Source organism: Muntiacus reevesi, chromosome X, assembly GCF_963930625.1.
Source record: "Muntiacus reevesi chromosome X, mMunRee1.1, whole genome shotgun sequence".
NCBI lineage: Eukaryota > Metazoa > Chordata > Mammalia > Artiodactyla > Cervidae > Muntiacus > Muntiacus reevesi.
The window spans coordinates 28320762-28338753 of record NC_089271.1 but is presented as its reverse complement, the minus strand read 5'-3'; the positions used below and the strand labels follow the sequence as shown (position 1 = coordinate 28338753).

General features: G+C 36.1%; 1 protein-coding gene across 1 annotated transcript in view; it reads right to left on the bottom strand.

Moving 5' to 3' along the window:
- Positions 1 to 472: 472 nt before the first annotated feature.
- IL1RAPL1 (interleukin 1 receptor accessory protein like 1) overlaps positions 473 to 17992 on the bottom strand; it is a 757712-nt gene continuing 740192 nt past the window's right edge. Inside the window, exons 9-10 of the mRNA XM_065916682.1 lie at positions 1634 to 1804; positions 473 to 1191 (exon numbers count right to left, since the gene is read on the bottom strand). Of these exons, the coding sequence (XP_065772754.1) occupies positions 473 to 1191; positions 1634 to 1804 (890 nt within the window). The remainder of the gene's footprint in view (positions 1192 to 1633; positions 1805 to 17992) is intronic.

Sequence of the window (17992 nt, the reverse complement as noted above, 5' to 3'; positions counted from 1 at the left end):
GGCCCTGCTGATCCTAGGTAGAACCCAAGAGAGGATCCGGTGCTCCTTGTCCCATCGGATAGATTTGTCCAAGCACCCCAAGGAAATGTTAAAAGCAAAACAAAAATCAAGGAAAGGAAATAAAAACCCATTCTAAAACTAAACTAATGAAGCAAAAAAGGGTTTTCTATCTATACATAAGTCTCTTCTTTAAAAAAAGGTAAATTTACAAATTCCAATGACATATAAAACAAAGTCAAAAAATGTAATGGTAAGAGACATGGTAAAACAGGAAGACACTGATGCTACAAAGAAATTGCAAAAAACATATGTACAAGACCCTGTTTTTCCTCATGTTCTAGAGATTGTAATGCATGTTTTTGTTTTTTTGTTTTTGTTTTTTTTAAACAGCAGCAGTCGAGGATTTAGTTCCAGGCACTGGACTGCAGACTCTACTCAAACTCCCAGGGACGGGGTGTCCCTTGCTTTTCTGTCACCAGATCACACTGGATATACTGGTCTCCCGTGGCAACAGCGGCAGGATGGCACTGTTTGTGTGGGCCTCGTCTGGATTCTGCTCCCTGCTCGATTTTGTCTGTGGCCGCTGCCCGTTGATGAGTGTCATAGGGATGTTACAATAGGTATGCTGATTGCCTATGGAGGTAAGAGGCAGGGTGCCAGTAGGAGGTACATCATACTCGTAGCTTCGGTAGTAGTGTTTCTGACGCATTTGTGAATGGTAAGTGTTATGAAAGGTGGATCGGAGATCTGGATGGGCAGTGGCTAGAGCTGTGGAGGTGGCGGCAGCCATGGAGATGGCTGAGACAGTCTGCAGCTCCCCAAAAGGCCCCTGCTCACTAACATCTAAAGCCTGCTCATGTGTAATGGGTTCTATCCTCTTAAAAGGCATTTCGTATTGTAAACGTTTCCAGAACTTAGAGTTCAACTTGTTGCATTTTGGTCCATGCCACTTAATAACGGTCAGGAGCTTGATGGTGTGCTTGAGGGCCTCCACCTCCTGGTAGTTCATAATTCCTCGTAGTTCACTGCACTCAATGAGGATCACTTTAATTTCTCCAGTCACAAGCATGTTTCGAAGTCTGGTCTCCAGCTCAAAGATGCTCCAACCTCTTCTGACTACGTAATTTGGGGTCATGACAATAATCAGCCGCTTGCTCTGATCTACACACCTTGCCACATCTTCAATGTATGCTACAACAGAGAAAAGGGTTTATCAGAATAAGTAAATTGAACATTTGGTCCAGAAAGCCCCAATGGGTTCTCTTTCACACATGAAAATGAGAATTGTTGGTTGTTAGGTAAACCCTTGAGAACATGAAAATAGCCAATGATCACTTAGAAAAGAGGATGGGGCTTTTGCTTCTCTTAGTGATAGAAATATTTTCCCAGGTACAAATCTCTCATTTGGTTTTTTTAAATGTCAAGGCTCATAACATGAGACGCTTTTTAGAATAGTGGAAGTGGCTTCCTCAGGGGTATCAAAACTTATTTTTCATTTGAACATATCATGCCATTTCTTTCTTGAGAAACTGACAGATGTAGAAGAAGCAAAAGTTAAAATTTTGTCTAAAAATGATGACTACACAGACAGATACAAGGATACTCACACTCTTAAATGAAAATATTAACTTACTTCCAGTTGGGATTAGATCTCTATCTGGTATAAACAACTTATATCCATAATGCTTTTCAAGCATATCAGGCAGGATTTCAAGAGCAAAGCGTTCTTCTTCCCCAGTCTCTTGATTCCACTGGTCAGGATCCACTTTGGTATATGATAAGTAGGCATCGTAATCTTTATTATCTGTCAAGAACATTACAGAGTAAAGCTGAAGTCACTACTCTACAAAGAAAGCAATAGGACATGAGAACAATCACCTTATTTCATAAGTATCTCCAAATGTCTCACTTCTCAGAGACCAGAGGAAGAAGTTTTTATTAATTTTCATTAATAATTCAATAATGCCAAGTATCGTGGAATGAATTTGGGGGTATAAAGGAGTTACACTTTGTTGTTATTAAGACAGTAGGAGAAAAATTAATGAAAACAGCAATGAAATGTTAAAATTAAATATTTTTGATGCATAGATCATAGAGAATTTTGACAGCTTATAATAGCCACATATTTGGATAATATGTTCTTATTCTATGTAATTGTACATTTCACCTAATCCTTCTTTTGATGATTTTACCCTGTTGAAAAAAAAGAAAGAAAATTGAAATTGGCTTGGCTGGCTTGAGGAATGGTCTTTAGGTTGTGTGCTGTGTGGTTTTAGGTTGTGCTGATTTTCTTTTGGGGAAAAGATAAAACAAAATTTGGAATAATTAATTTTTCTTTGGGAGCTGGTTCTTAGAGTTCAGTATTAAGACTATTAATATGCTGAATTATTATAGAAAAACATTGTTTTCCTGATCTTCACTTATCTTATATGTAGATTATTGCCTAATTTTATTTCATGTTAATCAGTTTGACTGAAAGAATCAAAAAGTATAATACAAATGAATTAAACTTAGTTCCAAAATTTGATTTCTTTCTTCATTCGTCTCCCTTTTTACATGAGAACCCTTCAAATATTTGGTGATTACTATTGTGTGCGTTATCTTTATCTTAGCATAAACATCCCCAAATTCTCATTTGTTGTTTCTTAGAACAAGAAGTCATTGATCTTCTGCAGAATCTCATCTGTCAATTTCCTTTTCAGAGTGTGATATCAGGATTCATAATTCACTTCAATTCTAAATACTATCAGTAGGCCATGTCTGTCAATATCAATATGCTTAGGTCTCTTTTGTGCCTCCTTGATGATTGTCATTGATTTCTTTTGATTATTAGATTTGATAATTATTAGATCAACTTGAGTTGAAACACTCTTATATTTCAGAACAAAAGGATGTTGGCATTTGGTATAGAAAATTTAAAATGTTTGGGGTATAAAATATCAAAGATAGAGGGGCATCCATGACTTGCTCTGGGTGACTCTGGGACACTCCTTTTGACTTCAAAGACACTAAAATTCACTTCTGAAGGTACATATGTATGTTCATTTAGTAGTCTGATAATCCTGAACTACCTATAAGTCATTCTATAGCTTATTACGGAAAACTCAGAGAACTGTTTACTTCACTTAAAGTTAACACAGGCATATAAGAAACTAGCAACTCTACTACAGGATCCCTGGGGAAATAAAAACCTTTAGCTATGGAAAATTTTTTTAAAGCAACTTTCAGGTAATAAAAAAAAAAGTAATCATCCCAATCATGTCATATTTTGGTATTTGGCATTTCCTTTATTCTTTAAGCAGGATATAGTTGTACACAGTAATTCAATTTTCACAAAAATGATAATTATATTTATTATACCACGTCTATGCAGATATGCCAGTGGTCTATAGTGGTACCACTTTGTTGACGTAAATACTTGAGTAAGAAATAATAGAAAATAGCACATAATAAAGCTACAATACCAGTTAATATTCAATTAAAATGTCCATTTATTAGATAATCATATGCCATATCTATAAGATAAAGTCTTCCCTCACAATATGGGTCAGTAACTTCCAGTCTAGTAGAAGACATAGACAAGTCCACAATCTATTTCCAGAGGATAAATATGTTGCAAAGAATAGTACAAGCATCATGGGCCAATGGGAGGACTCTTTAAACTAGACTGAAGATCGCAGAATGATTTCATGCATATACTATTCTTTTTCTGGGATTATTTCTCTTCTAACTTTTTACAAAGTACTATAAAGTACTGAAGTTTGCCCAAATCTGGGATGGGTAATGACTAGATCCTCATTCTTCACCTTTTGTCTTGTATAGGCTCAAAAGCATTTGAAAACCAGATCAATATGAACACCAAAGAGAACAGAGCACTTATGACCACATGGAAACAACTGGTCCACCAATACTAGTAAGCTCCAGGTGGATGTCACTTTTGCTTACATGACACTGTTTCTGGTTCTCCTGCCTCATCCATGGACATCTCTCTTCCAATTCATAAATGCTGTTATTTCTTAAGATGTTTTCGGTGGCCCGTTTCATTTGTCTCTCAGCCTATGATCCCTTAAAAATCTCTTTTTCTCCCATTACATCAACAACCACGTTATGTAGATGTCTCCCTAACTTAGATGTTCAATCTTGTCTTCTTTCTCTTGAACCTGTAACCTGGACATTCAACATGTTCACAACCAAACAAACTTTCCATCTCAAGCTTTGTTCTTCATGTTTTATTTCACTTAAATTTAGTAACATAAGAATCTCACGTCTATAGTCTCTAAATGTCAGATGCATGTTTCATTTATCACTTTTCCTTACCAATAATCTCACAGCCATTCACTGGTAAAAATGCTTTGGATTGTTTCCATCCAGGGTGAGGTCCTACTCTCTCCTCAGCTGCTATAATTATATTTTATTGCGTCTTTCCTCTCTGTTTCTTTATTCTTCTGGCCCATTCCACATAGAATCAGAAAATTTATTTTTTTAAACCTCACAACTGATTACATTTATGGTAGCTTGAGAAATACTTATGGCTACTCATTGTCAAAAACCCAGCAGCTATCTCTGCCTTTGGATTCCTTTCAATTTGAGTCTGATATCTTCGAGTTGAAGGTGATCTCTTTTACCACATATTATATTACTGTGCTCACATCTTATCTTCTTTCTTTGACCACAAGACCCTTGATTCAGATATATGACTAAGGATTAGAAGATGCTCAAACATATATGTTGATTAAATGAATGAATGGCCTCTCGTTTGGGTATCACGTGACATATATCTATGGCTAATGGAGAGATTTTCTCAAGATTTGGGCCATTTCCTAGGAGAGATGGCTTTGGTGATACATACTTCAAATTGCCTGGACTCCTCAAGTAATTACTAGGAGTGACAGGGTCAAAGTTTAGCAAAGTTTCTTTGGAATAATCTTGAACTGTATTTTCTCACTGTGACTCATTGAAGACTCAGAGTCCTTGTAAGCTTCTCTGAGAAAGTGGTTTTCATACTTAAGCATGAATGGCAACAATTTGGAAGACTTGCTAAAATACAGACTGATAGGCTCCACCTCCGGAGTGGAGTTTAAATATTCTAAATTCAGAATATCTAGAATAGGTCCTTAGAATTGGAATTTATAGAAAACTCTCAAGTGATAACTGCTGCCAGCCCAGGGACAACACTAGAAGAAACTCTGCTTTACGACAGAGTATAGGTACTCCAGGCATAGGTGTTGGAGCTTCCCAGGTAGCTCAAATGGTAAATAATCTACCTGTGATGCAGGAGACCTGGGTTCAGTCCCTGGGTTATGAAGATCCCCTGGAGATGGGAATGGCAACCCACTCCAGTATTCTTGCCTGGAGAATTCCATGGACAGAGGAGCCTGGCGGGCTACAGTCCATGGGGTCACAAAGTGTCGGACATGACTGAGTGACCAACACTTTCACTTTCATAGGTACTCCGAGGTCTCAAAGGTATCAAAGAATTGCAGTCAGCTGCCAGGTAACTGATCAAAAGTATCACAAAGCCTACACACTGCAGCCTCAGCTCCATGATAAGGGGACTTGACACTTACAAGCTGTGTGCTCTATTTTATCTAGAAATAAGATGAAAATCCATGAAAATCCACTCTTTCATCAAAAAGGGGATAAATTCACTCCTAGACTAATATATTCAGTAACCATATTAAGATTAAATGAACCCCGGGAATAGGTACTGTGGTCTCAGTCAGTTTTCTATCTCTTTATGTCATCTGGATGAGTTTGCAACATTTAAGCTAATATCCCCCAGGTAAAAAGGAGATGTTCACATGGAGGTTATTCTGGTAAGAAATAGGACTAAAAGATCCCTTGCAAGCAGCTACAGCAGCATCCTTCCTCAAATCAATGGACACTTGATTGATATCTAATTTCTCTCTTTCCCCAGAGTTTATGTCAGTGCAGTACTGGGCTAGGCATTTATTTACCAACAGGCGCAAACTCCTGATTTGAAAATTATCAGACTGAAAATACCATGTCATATATCATGCTAAATGCAGCAACATTTCCTGAGTCAAAAACATGTGAATTCTAAGGTTTCTTCTTTTTTCTCAGTTACCTGCTGAATTGGAGTCATGGGAAATATCTCTTAGATATTTTTTATGTCTGTAAGAATGCATATTGACTAATCTTAATGTGTATAAGAAATTGAAAATGTGAGATTTTTTATAATCATAGAAAAAACAAAATTATGCTAAGATTTTTAAAGGATAGGACTGTGATCTTTCAAATTCAACTTCAGTTTATAAATAGCTGAAAACGAGTTAGTCATAGAAGGATAGTACCACAATCTATATCTTATTCTGAACTTTATTCTCTAAATTTGATTTTCTGTAATTTAAACCCTCAAGTATAATTCTGTTGACTGCAAAGATGGAAAGCAGTTGACATACACACCTTTTGTAATAATATTCATAGGTTCTAATATAGTCATTGGTTTACTCTTGCCATGATTTTCAAGAGATTCTCACTGTAATGTCCCACAAAAAAAAAAAATAGGAATGAAGTCATCAAGAGGGTCCAATAAGATATTATTTGCATATATCCTGTCTTCTGCAGCACAGAGCCAGTCCTGCCCACCCAAGGATCCAGCCGGAGGGTGACCTGGTGGGAGCCATACCCATCCATACACCTGGCAGTAGGTCCACCGACTGAAGACACAATTGTGGATCCTGAAGTGAAAACCTGTCCAAGTTTTATACTACTGAACAAGGCTCTAGAGGTATTCCTATCCACCCAGAGACCAGATAGGACCCATATGAACCTGAGCTCCAATCCAGAATGATTAGGTTTCTGGAAGTAATTGCACTGGCCTGGGGAACAGACAGAAGAACTTTACCTGCTAATGTCAGTCTGTAAAGACTAGCAGCGATATTTGCTCCTTCAAATGTACAGACACCAATGCAAAGATACATGGATCACAAAGAATCAGGCAAATATGATATCACCCAAGGAAAGTAATAATGTGCCAGTAACCAACACCTAAGAAGTGGAGGTATACAACTTGTGAGATAAAAAAGTAAAAATAATCATCTTAAAGAAAATCAGTGAAAATAAATACAGGCAGTTTAACAAAGTCAGGAAAATAATGCATGAATAAAATGCGAAAGTCGCAAAGTTGTGTCCAACTCTTTGTGACCCCATGGACTATGCAGTCCATGGAATTCTCCAGACCAGAATACTGGAGTGGGTAGTTGTTCCCTTCTCCAGGGGATCTTCCATTTAATACAGAAACAGAAACCATAAAGAAGAACTAGACAGAAATTCTCAAACTAGTAACCACTTTGGCTGGTGAATTCTACCAAATATTTAAAGAAGAATTAATGCAATCCTTTGCAAACTCTTCCGAGGAAAAAATAAAAGAGGAGGGAATATATCCAAATGAATTTTATGATGCCAGCATTATCCTGATACAAAAACCAGATAAAAATACTACAAAAAAACTACAAATCAATATCCCTAATGAATACAGATGCAGAAATTCTCAACAAAATACTCGCAAACCAAATTCAACTGTACCTTAAACAGATAATATAACATAATCAAGTGGGATTTATTCCTGGGATGCAAGGATGGATCAACATGTGCAAATCAATAAATGTGGTATGCCACATTAATAGAATGAGGAATAAAAATCATATGATCCTGTCAATAGATTCAGAAAAAAGGATGTGACAAAGCAATTTATAACTTCATTATAAAAGCTCTCAAAAAGTTGGGTAGAGAAAGAAAATACTTCAACATAATAAAGGCTAGGGGACTTCCCTGGAAGTCCAGTGGTTAAGACTCTGTGCTCCTAATGCAGGGGGCACAAGTTTGATCCCTGGCCAGGGAACTAAAGATTCCACATGACACATGGTGTGGCCAAAAAAATATGAACATAAAATATGAACACAGTAGAATATTGTTTTGTAGAATATTATTCAGCTATAAAAATGAAGGAAACCTATTTTATTTGGGTGGGCCTTGAGGGCATTATGCTTAAGTGAAACAAGTCAGACAGAGAAAGACAGATATTGAATGATCTCACTTACAGTGTGGAACTGCAAAAGCTGAACTAATGGAAAAAGAGAGTAGAATGGTGGTTGTCAGGGGCTAGGAGTGGGGACATGCTGGTCAAAATAAACTTCCAGCTATAAGAAGAATAATTTCTAGGGATACACAGAAAGCTTGGTTAATAATACTGTATTATATACTTGAGTGTGGCAGAGAGTAGATCTTAAATGTTCTCACTACAAAAAGAAATATTTATGTGCGGTGATGGATATATTAAGTAATGTTATTGTGGCAGTCATTCCATAAAGTATATGTGTGTCAAATTGTCATATTGTACCTCTTGAATGTATACGATGTTATATGTCAATTATATCTCAATAAAGCTGGGGGGAAGAAGAGAAAAAAATAAAAAATACCAAACCTAATCAATTAACTAGCTGCTTTGTTACTTTAAGTCAAACAACTAGTCCAGTAGAATTTTCTCCTTCAATTTACTGAATCAACTGCTATGTTTTATAAAAAGATATATTTGAGGAGAAAAAAAGCTTGGTCTAGATAGTGAAGAAATAAAAATATAAATTAAAAACATTATTAAGAAATTTTGATGAGAGAAGGAAAATATAGAACTGTGTATCAGGAATAAAAAAAGTGGTTTAGAAAAATGATAAACAAACATTTTTTCCTTTTGACATATGAGAGGATATTAGTCAATTCTCTTTAGAAGGACTGGGAAGCCGAAGAATCCATGGATTTTTTTTTTTTTTAGAACAATAGAGCTTTTAAGAAAATGTAGAATGAAGACTCCCTTATCAAAATGAAGGTGGTGGCTATATTGGATATGCGCTAGGAAAGAGATTTACTGATAATATAAATGGCTTGAGATTGACATTCAGGTCTTTGGGAGTTTTTAACCTTTACATACCTATTGAATAGTTGTCAGATGTTATTGGCAGGTGGCCGTTTCTTCTTAAAATTTATTTTCAAATATTTATAGTCACACATGTGAAACTGACTAGTAACAGAGGCTATCATTCAACAAATGGATTACCAAAGTGAGACTGGGGTAGGGTTCCATGATGAAATGTGTATTTCATTTTAAAGATGATTTTCTACATTTGCATGTAGTACATTAGCAGAGAATTATGTGATCATTAACAACTAGCATTGATATAATTTGAATACATAAGAGTTTTTTTAAAAATTAAGTCATTTCTTTCTTGTATTTCAGACTTGACCTTCATATGTTTTCTTACATTTCCAACTAATAATTTTTCATTTAAAACATCTGCAGAAATAGATCTTTGAATAAAAACATTATACACATATTAATATTTAGATTTTGTGATTACTGAATGTCATTGTTTTAATAAATTCCACTTTTCATGTCAATTCAGCCAGGGCAGCCTCTGACCATTATATTCTAAAATAAATCTGCTTTATTCTTACACTTTGAAAATTTAACAATATTGCTCTAGTTTACATGTTTGATTACTTGGTACTTTTCTGGACTATTTGATTCCATAGGACCTCAAATACTGAAATGTGTCACTAATTAAATTATCTATGGTATGATACAGTGAAGGAAAAAACCAGCAGCTGAGCTCAAATTCAGACTGCCATTAATTTTACTTTACTCATTTGAGACTTCATTTCCAGATCTATAAAATTGCAGCTCCCTAAAGAATATGTCTAGGATTAAATGAGTCTCCACCATACAGTGAAATGCTTGGCCCAATGCAGGTATTCAGTAGATACTAGTTTCTTTCCTTTGAATCCTTAAGAGGACAGTGGGAAGTGTAGATGGTAAAAGTCTTAATTAGGAGGATAACACCATATTTGTTTGGGTTTATTTCTGTGTTCTCATTCTATCTCATTGGTCTACTTGTCTTTTTATGCCAGTATATATATATACTGTTTTGAAGTGTGATAGTGAAGTGAAGTCACTCAGTCGTGTTTGACTCTTTGTGACCCCACAGACTGTACCTTACCAGGCTCCTCTGTCCATGGGATTTTCCAGGCAAGAGTACTGGAGTGGGTTGCCATTTCCTTCTCCAGAGGATCTTCTGGACCCAGGGATCGAACCCAGGTCTCCTGCATTGTAGGCAGACATTTTACCATCTGAGCATGAAGTGCGATAACTCCTGCTTTATTCTTCTTTCTCAGGATTTCTTTGGCTATTTAGGGTCTTTCATGGTTCCATATTAATTTTAGTAGTGTATTTTATACTTCTGTAAAAAAATGCATCTGGACCCTTGATAGGGATTGCATTGCATCTACAGAAGGCTTTTGCTAGAATTGCCATTTTAACAGAATTAATTTTTTCAATCCATGAACACAGGATACCTTTCCACGTGTTTGTGTCTTCCGCAATTTCTTTCATCAATGCTTTGTAGTTTTGAAACTTAAACTCATGGAAAAAAGACCAAACTTATAGTTATCAGAGGTGGAGGGTAGAAGAGGGAAAATTGGAGGAAAGTGGGCAAAAGTTACAAACTTCTAGTTATAAAATAAGTAAGTACTATGGATATAATGTACAACATGACTATACCTAACACTGTTGTTCAATATACAGGAAAGTTGTTAATAGAGAGTAAATCCTATGAGCTCTCATCACAAGGAGAATTTTTTTTCCTTTTTTCTTTCTTTTATTTTTATTGTATTTATATGAGAAGATGGATATTAGTTGAGCCTATTGTGGTACTTTTTTCACAATACATGTAATTCAAACCATTAGGTTATATGCCTTGAACTTGCAAAATGATGTATGTCAATTATTTCTCAATAAAACTAGGAAAAAAAAAGAAAAAAGAGGGTAAGAGTTGGCAGCATGCTATAGGGAACATGAGATTTGGAGTAAAAAGGCTTGATTCCTATCACTTAGCTTACGATTTTGAGTAAGGTATACACCAAAATCAGCTATATTGGTTTCTCCTTCTGGAATTCAAAAACACAGTCTAGATCGTTCACATGTAAGCAAATTATCTAATTACCACCACCAAAAAATACCCCCAAACAAACAAAAAACCCGAGGGTGTTTCTAAATGATTTTACGGAAGTACTGTGTGTCCCAGAAGACAATGTTTCATCATGAAGACAATGATTCCTGAAACTCTTAATGTCAGTAACCTTATAATTGAAGAAGAATGAAAAATAAATTCTATGACATAAGACTGTATAGATACCAATTTATTTCAAATGCTTTAAATGGAACAGTTCTTCACATTTTCCAGGGTCAGTGGGTAGAGATTACGAAGGATTGCTCTGACTCACTTTGTCCAATATCTGTAATAATTCTTAAAGTAGAACTAGAAGAGATCTGTTTCTTTATCTTTAAAATAGGAATCATATTAGTTATATAGAGTTTGCATAAGCGTGCCCTGCCAAGCCCTGCCATTATTATGAATAAGCACATCCCTCAAATCCCATACATAGGAGATAAAAGCAAAAGGAAGCATTTTATGATCTGAGAAAAACAAACAAAAAGTAGATTCACCCTGTCTAGCACAAGATCCTCCCCCCCAAATGAAGTCTTAAGTTTGTTCCCATAAGTTATACCCTAATGAAATCTTACATAGTACCTTACTGACATTACCAATACAATCATCAGTGTAAGACAGCTTACTCTTTGCTGTTTTCTTTTATTCATAGACTATAACATTATAATCTTGTTTTTCTTTAAATATCTGTTATATTTTTTTATTTGTAGAGTCAATTCTAAAATCTAGACATCCTTGAAAGATTTTTGGAGCAATTCTTTTATTCATGACTCTGAGCCTTTTGTTCCCATAAATCAATAAATGTGGTATGGAATCTTGAATTCATAATGATGTACAAGTAGTAAGTATTTACCAGTAAGTGCTCATCATTCAAAGTGAAAGAGCTATAAAAATGATGTGCCTGAAGTGCCAGTTTAGTATAGATGAAGGAGAAAATAACTACATCTTGGGATTATGAGGGGAATTTCTGTAAGTCAGGGGGAAACATGAGCTGTATATGAAAGAGGAAAAGAGAAAGGAGGGAGAAGAGACAAGAAGGAAGGAAAGAAATAAGGACAGCCTATCTTTACACAAGCATTTAAACAGAGTGTAAGGGAAATCCCAGTCAGAGGCATGTAGGGGGCAAACGAGTTGATGTTATTGGGATAACAGTATTTTCTTTGTAATTATTCTGGCAAACATGGTGAGATATCATATTACTGTATATTCAGCTCTACAGACAGTAGGTTGCCTTTATCAGGATGATCAGCTAGCATTTAATTAGAATAAGGGAACACTCTAGAGCCACTACAAACACTTCAGCTATCATTAATTCTCATCAAAAGTAGATGCTTCATGAATTAGCACAATGGATATTAGAAATCAAGTTTCACTGTTAAAATTAGTGACATTTTTTTACTAAGTATAATGGATTTTGGAAATGGACCCTCAATGTTGAAATCAGTGCTACTTAAGACATATGCCCAAGAAATCATAAACAAAATGAAAAGACAACTAATAGAATAGGATAAAATATTTGCAAATGATGCAATTGACAAGGGATTAACTTCCAAAATAACCAAAGAGCTCACAGAGTTCCATATAAGGAAAAAAACCACAAAACGAACAATTCAATCATAAAATGGGCAGAAGACCTAAATGGATATTTCTCCAAAGAAGACATACGGATGGTTAACAGGTACATGAAAAAATTCTCAACATTAGTAATTATTAGAAAAATGCAAACCAAAACTACAATGAGATACCACCTCCCATCTGTCAGAATGGCCATCATTTTAAAAAATCTACAAATAACAAATGCTGGAGAGAGTGTGGAAAGCAGTAACCCTCCTACACTGTTGTGGGGAATGTAGTACAGCTACTATGGAGAACAGTATGAAGGCTCCTTAAAGAACTGAAAACAGAATTACCATATGATCCAGCATTCCTACTCCTGGGTATATATCCAGAAAAAATGCTAATTCAAAAAGATACATGCACACCAGAATTCACTGCAGTACTATTTACAATAGCCAAGACATGGAAGTAACCATGCAGTAAATGTCCATTGACAGATAAATGGACAAGGAATATGTCCACATACACATACATGCAAACAATGGAATATTACTCAGCCATAAAAAGGGTGATACAACACCATTTACAGCAACATGGATAGACCTAGAAATTATCATACTAAATGAAGTAAGCCAGATAGAAAAATACAAATACCATATGATATCACTTACATGAGGAATCTAAAAAAAATACAAATGAAGTTATTTACAGAACAGGAATAGATCCAGAGATAGAAAATAAACTTATGGTTATGTGAAAGTGGGGGAGGGATAAATTAAGAGTTTGGGAATAACATACATGTTCTACTATATATAAAATAGATAAACAACAAGGATTTACTGTATAGCATAGGGAACTATAATGAATACTTTGGAAGAACCTATAAGGGGAAAAATCTGAAAGAGAATAAATATATTTATGTGTGTGTGCATATATACACACACACACATATATATATATATACATATATATATATATATATATATAAAACCAAATCACATTGCCATATACCTGAAAGTAACACAACATTGTAAATCAACTATACTTCAACAAAAAAAGACACGAGTAACTTAACATCATTTAGAGACACATCCCACTCCTCACATATCTAGTGGGGCCAGAGACCTTTCCACTTAGGGAAACTGTTTCAGACTTAATTCCAAATGGTCCTGTGTCCTAATGAAGAATATTCCTTCTGGGTTTTTCATAAATCCAAATTTATTTCAGAAAGAATTTTAAAAGTTATATGTAATAGAAAAGACAGTAATATCAGAGAAATTTCTGAAAAAATATAGATATAACATCTCAAATTACAATGCCCCACAATGTTGTTTTCATGTCTGAATAGTACCTTTCAGTTCTTATCGACATGGAGACATAGCTCTCTTCAAAGCTGATCATCACAGTATACAAATCTTTCTATGTTCTGCTTTTCATTGAATACCATGACAGTTTCCTGTATCATACATCATTCCCAGTTGATGAGGAATATTCTTAGACATCATTAGATGGTTAGCCTAATCCTGACACCGGGATTGTCACATGTGCCTCAGGGGCAAGGTTTTCTGGGAACTCTCACAAACATTCATGTGACACAGAGTTGGATCTTCTTCAAGTTGATAGGATAGGTTAAACGTTTGTTTATTAAGAAATGTATATGCAGCAGAATCTGTCCAAATTTTCTTTCAGTATTTTATGGAATCAAGGTGGTAGAGTAGCAATTAATATTCTCCTATCCCTAACCATTAGAGTTAGCTCATTTACCCAAAGGGATCTGAGAATTATGGGTAACTGCATTGTCTTGGGTCCATTCTCAACAGTTGTGTTTGTCCGAAGACCAGCATTTCATTCTAACTGGGAATTATGTATGATCAAATTCTATGGGGTTGGTAAGGTTACACATGTTTAGTTAGGTCACCCTGTTACAGCAGGTGCTTTCTGAGTTAAGAAAGCTTTCTGCTCTGGCAGGTAGAAATATCGATAACCAAAACCAGGAGAAGAATCAATAATCTCAGATATGCAGATGACACCACCCTTATGGCAGAAAGTGGAGAAGAACTAAAGAGCCTCTTGATGAAAGTGAAAGAGGAGAGTGAAAAAGTTGACTTTAAACTCAACATTCAGAAAACTAAGATCATGGCATCTAGTCCCATCACTTCATGGCAAATGGATGGGGAAACAGTGGAAACAGTGACAGACTTTACTTTTTGGGCCCCAAATCACTGCAGATGGTGACTGCAGCCATGAAATTAAGACGCTTGCTCCTTGGAAGAAAAGTTATGACCAACCTAGACAACATATTAAAAAGCAGAGACATTATTTTGGCAATGAAGGTCCGTCTAGTGAAAACTATGGCTTTTCCAGTGGTCATGTATGGATGTGAGAGTTGGACGATAAAGAAAGCTGAGCGCCGAAAAACTGATGCTTTCAAACTGTGGTGTTAGAGAAGACTCTTGAGAGTCCCTTGGACTGCAAGGACACCCAACCAGTCCATCCTGAAGGCGATCAGTCCTGGGTGTTCATTGGAAGGACTGATGTTGAAGCTGAAACTCCAATACTTTGGCCACTTGATGCGAAGAGATGACTCATTTGAAAAGACCCTGATGCTGGGAAAGATTGAAGGCAGGAGGAGAAGGGGATGACAGAGGATGAGATGGTTGGATGGCATAATCAACTCGATGGACATGGGTTTGGGTGGACTCCGGCAGTTGGTGATGGACAGGGAGGCCTGGCGTGCTGTGGTTCATGGTGTCGCAAAGAGTCGGACACGACTGAGCAACTGAACTGAATGTTCACATTGTCTGAATCAGTACTGTATTCTGAAGAACTATCATCTTCTAAGACACTATTATATATATCATCCAGATAATCAGAGAAAGTATCTGCATAAAATTGACTGAAAAGTCCTTTATTCAAAATTCTGTGATGTGGCATTTTTGAAAGTTTTATGGTAATAAACTTGCATTTATAATACACAGAATGTTGGGATAAAAACTGAATGGAGCAAAATATGAATGATAATGACAATCGTAAGTTGTACAATGAACCCTTGATTAACTTAAAGCTCTAAAAACTATGCACAGTCATGTTAATTGTACCTCTCTCTATAAAAATGTATTGATATATCTGTGCTCAATAATGTTTGGGTAACAAAAGATGTATTAATATGTCTCTTGTCAATAATGTGTTAGCTGATAATGATAACTAATTGGAAATGGCAGATGGAGAGGAAGTGAAGCAAATGAGGTAAATGATGATACAGAGAATTGAGATGTAAAACGGAGAATGGTAAGGAATGAGTGTGGGGGATGGGTGATGCAAAAGCTGGTCTTGGTTCCTATCACAGTGTAAAAAAAACCAAAAGGTTATGTGAATATGATAATAAAACAAGAGAACTTGAAGAAAGACATTTAGGAGTAATTCGTACATAAATGCAGCTGTAGACAGGTTGTATATATGATCCAAAAAGGTGGTGCTGCAGAATTAAAAGAGAAATGCTAAGGCCTGAGTCTAGGGGAAATATTACAATGTAAGGTTGTGTAGAAGGGTACGAAGATTGATGTGAACAAACCAAGAGAGCAAAGCATCAATGTGTTTCATCTTGGAAAAATAGAATCTTTCTGATACAGAACTGATACAGTCAGGTTATGCCCATTGTAAAGACTTGAAACGAACCGACTGAATGTGTCCAGATGCCAAACAGTCCATCTCCTAGTCTGATACAGTGATGGAAATTAGGAAAATTTGGGGATTTAGACCTGGGTTTCAATTCTGTCTTTCTGGTTGTATGATTTTCTGAGTATCAATAAAATAGTCAACACAACACTTGTCATTTAATACATTCTTAAGAAATGGTCAGTGAATCTGTTATTAACAATCACTGTAGTACTGACATTACTTCAAAAGATGAGCTAAACTTTCTTTCCCTCTTCTTCTTCACACCGTTTTCCTTTCTTTCCAAGAGCAGTTCATGTATTCCCATTTCAGGGGAGGAAACATGGTAGCCAAGAATAAAGATAGCTGATCAACTTTGACTTTCAAATTACAGTTTTTGAAACCAAGTCAAGAAAAGCCTGCATTCTCTTAACAATGATCTCTTCTTTGGAAGAAGAAAGGACTTGTGGGAGAGCTGGGAAGAATGGGGATTCATGATGTCAGAGAAAATTTTCAACACTGCAATAGTAGATATTTATTCAATTGTAACAATGTGTAGAAGAATCCAAGGAGATGCAACTAAGGTTCAGTAACATCTAAACTCTAAACATCTAAACCTAAATCAAATCTCTTACGATTATACAGTGTAAGTGACAAATAGATTCAAAGGATTAGATCTGATAGACAGAGTGCCTGAAGAACTATGGATAGAGGTTCATGACTTTGTACAGGAGGCAGTGATCAAGACCATCCCCAAGAAAAAGAAATGCAAAAAGGGAAAATGGTTCTCTGAGGAGGCCTTACAAATAGCTGAGAAAAGAAGAGAAACTAAAGGCAAAGGAGGAAAGGAAAGATGCACCCATTTGAATGCAGAGTTCCAAAGAATAGACAGGAGAGATAATGTCTTCCTCAGTGGTCAGTGCAAAGGAATAAAGGAAAATAATAGAATGGGAAGGATTAGAAATCTCTTCAAGAAACTTAGAGATACCAAGGGAACATTTCATGCAAAGATGGGCACAATAAAGGACAGAAATGGTATGGACCTAACAGAAGCAGAAGATATTAAGAACAGGTGGCAAGAATACACAGAAGAACTGTACAAAAAAGATCTTCATGACCCAGATAATCACAATGGTGTGATCACTCACCTAGAGGCAGACATCCTGGAGCGCGAAGTCAAGTGGGCCTTAGGAAGCATCACTATGAACAAAGCTGGTAGAGGCGATGGAATTCTAGCTGAGCTATTTCAAATCCTAAAAGATGATGCTGTGAAAGTGCTGCACTCAATATGCCAGCAAATTTGGAAAACTCAGCAGTGGCCACAGAACTGGAAAAGGTCAGTTTTCTTTCCCATCCCAAAGGAGGGCAATGCCAAAGAATGTTCAAACTGCTGCATATTTGCACTCATCTCACACGCTAGCAAAGTAATGCTCAAAATTCTCCAAGCCAGGCTTCAATAGTACGTGAATCATGAACTTCCAGATGTACAGACTGGATTTAGAAAGGGCAGAAGAACCAGAGATCAAATTGCCAACATCCGTTGGATCATTGGAAAAGTAAGAGAATTCCAAAAAAAAAAAAAACATCTACTTTTGCTTTATTGACTATGCTAAAGCCTTTAACTGTGCGGATCACAACAAACTGTGGAAAATTCTTCAAGAGATGGGAATACCAGACCACCTTACTTGCCTCCTGAGAAACTTGTATGCAGGTCAAGAAGCAACAGTTAGAACTGGACATGGAACAACAGACTGGTTCCA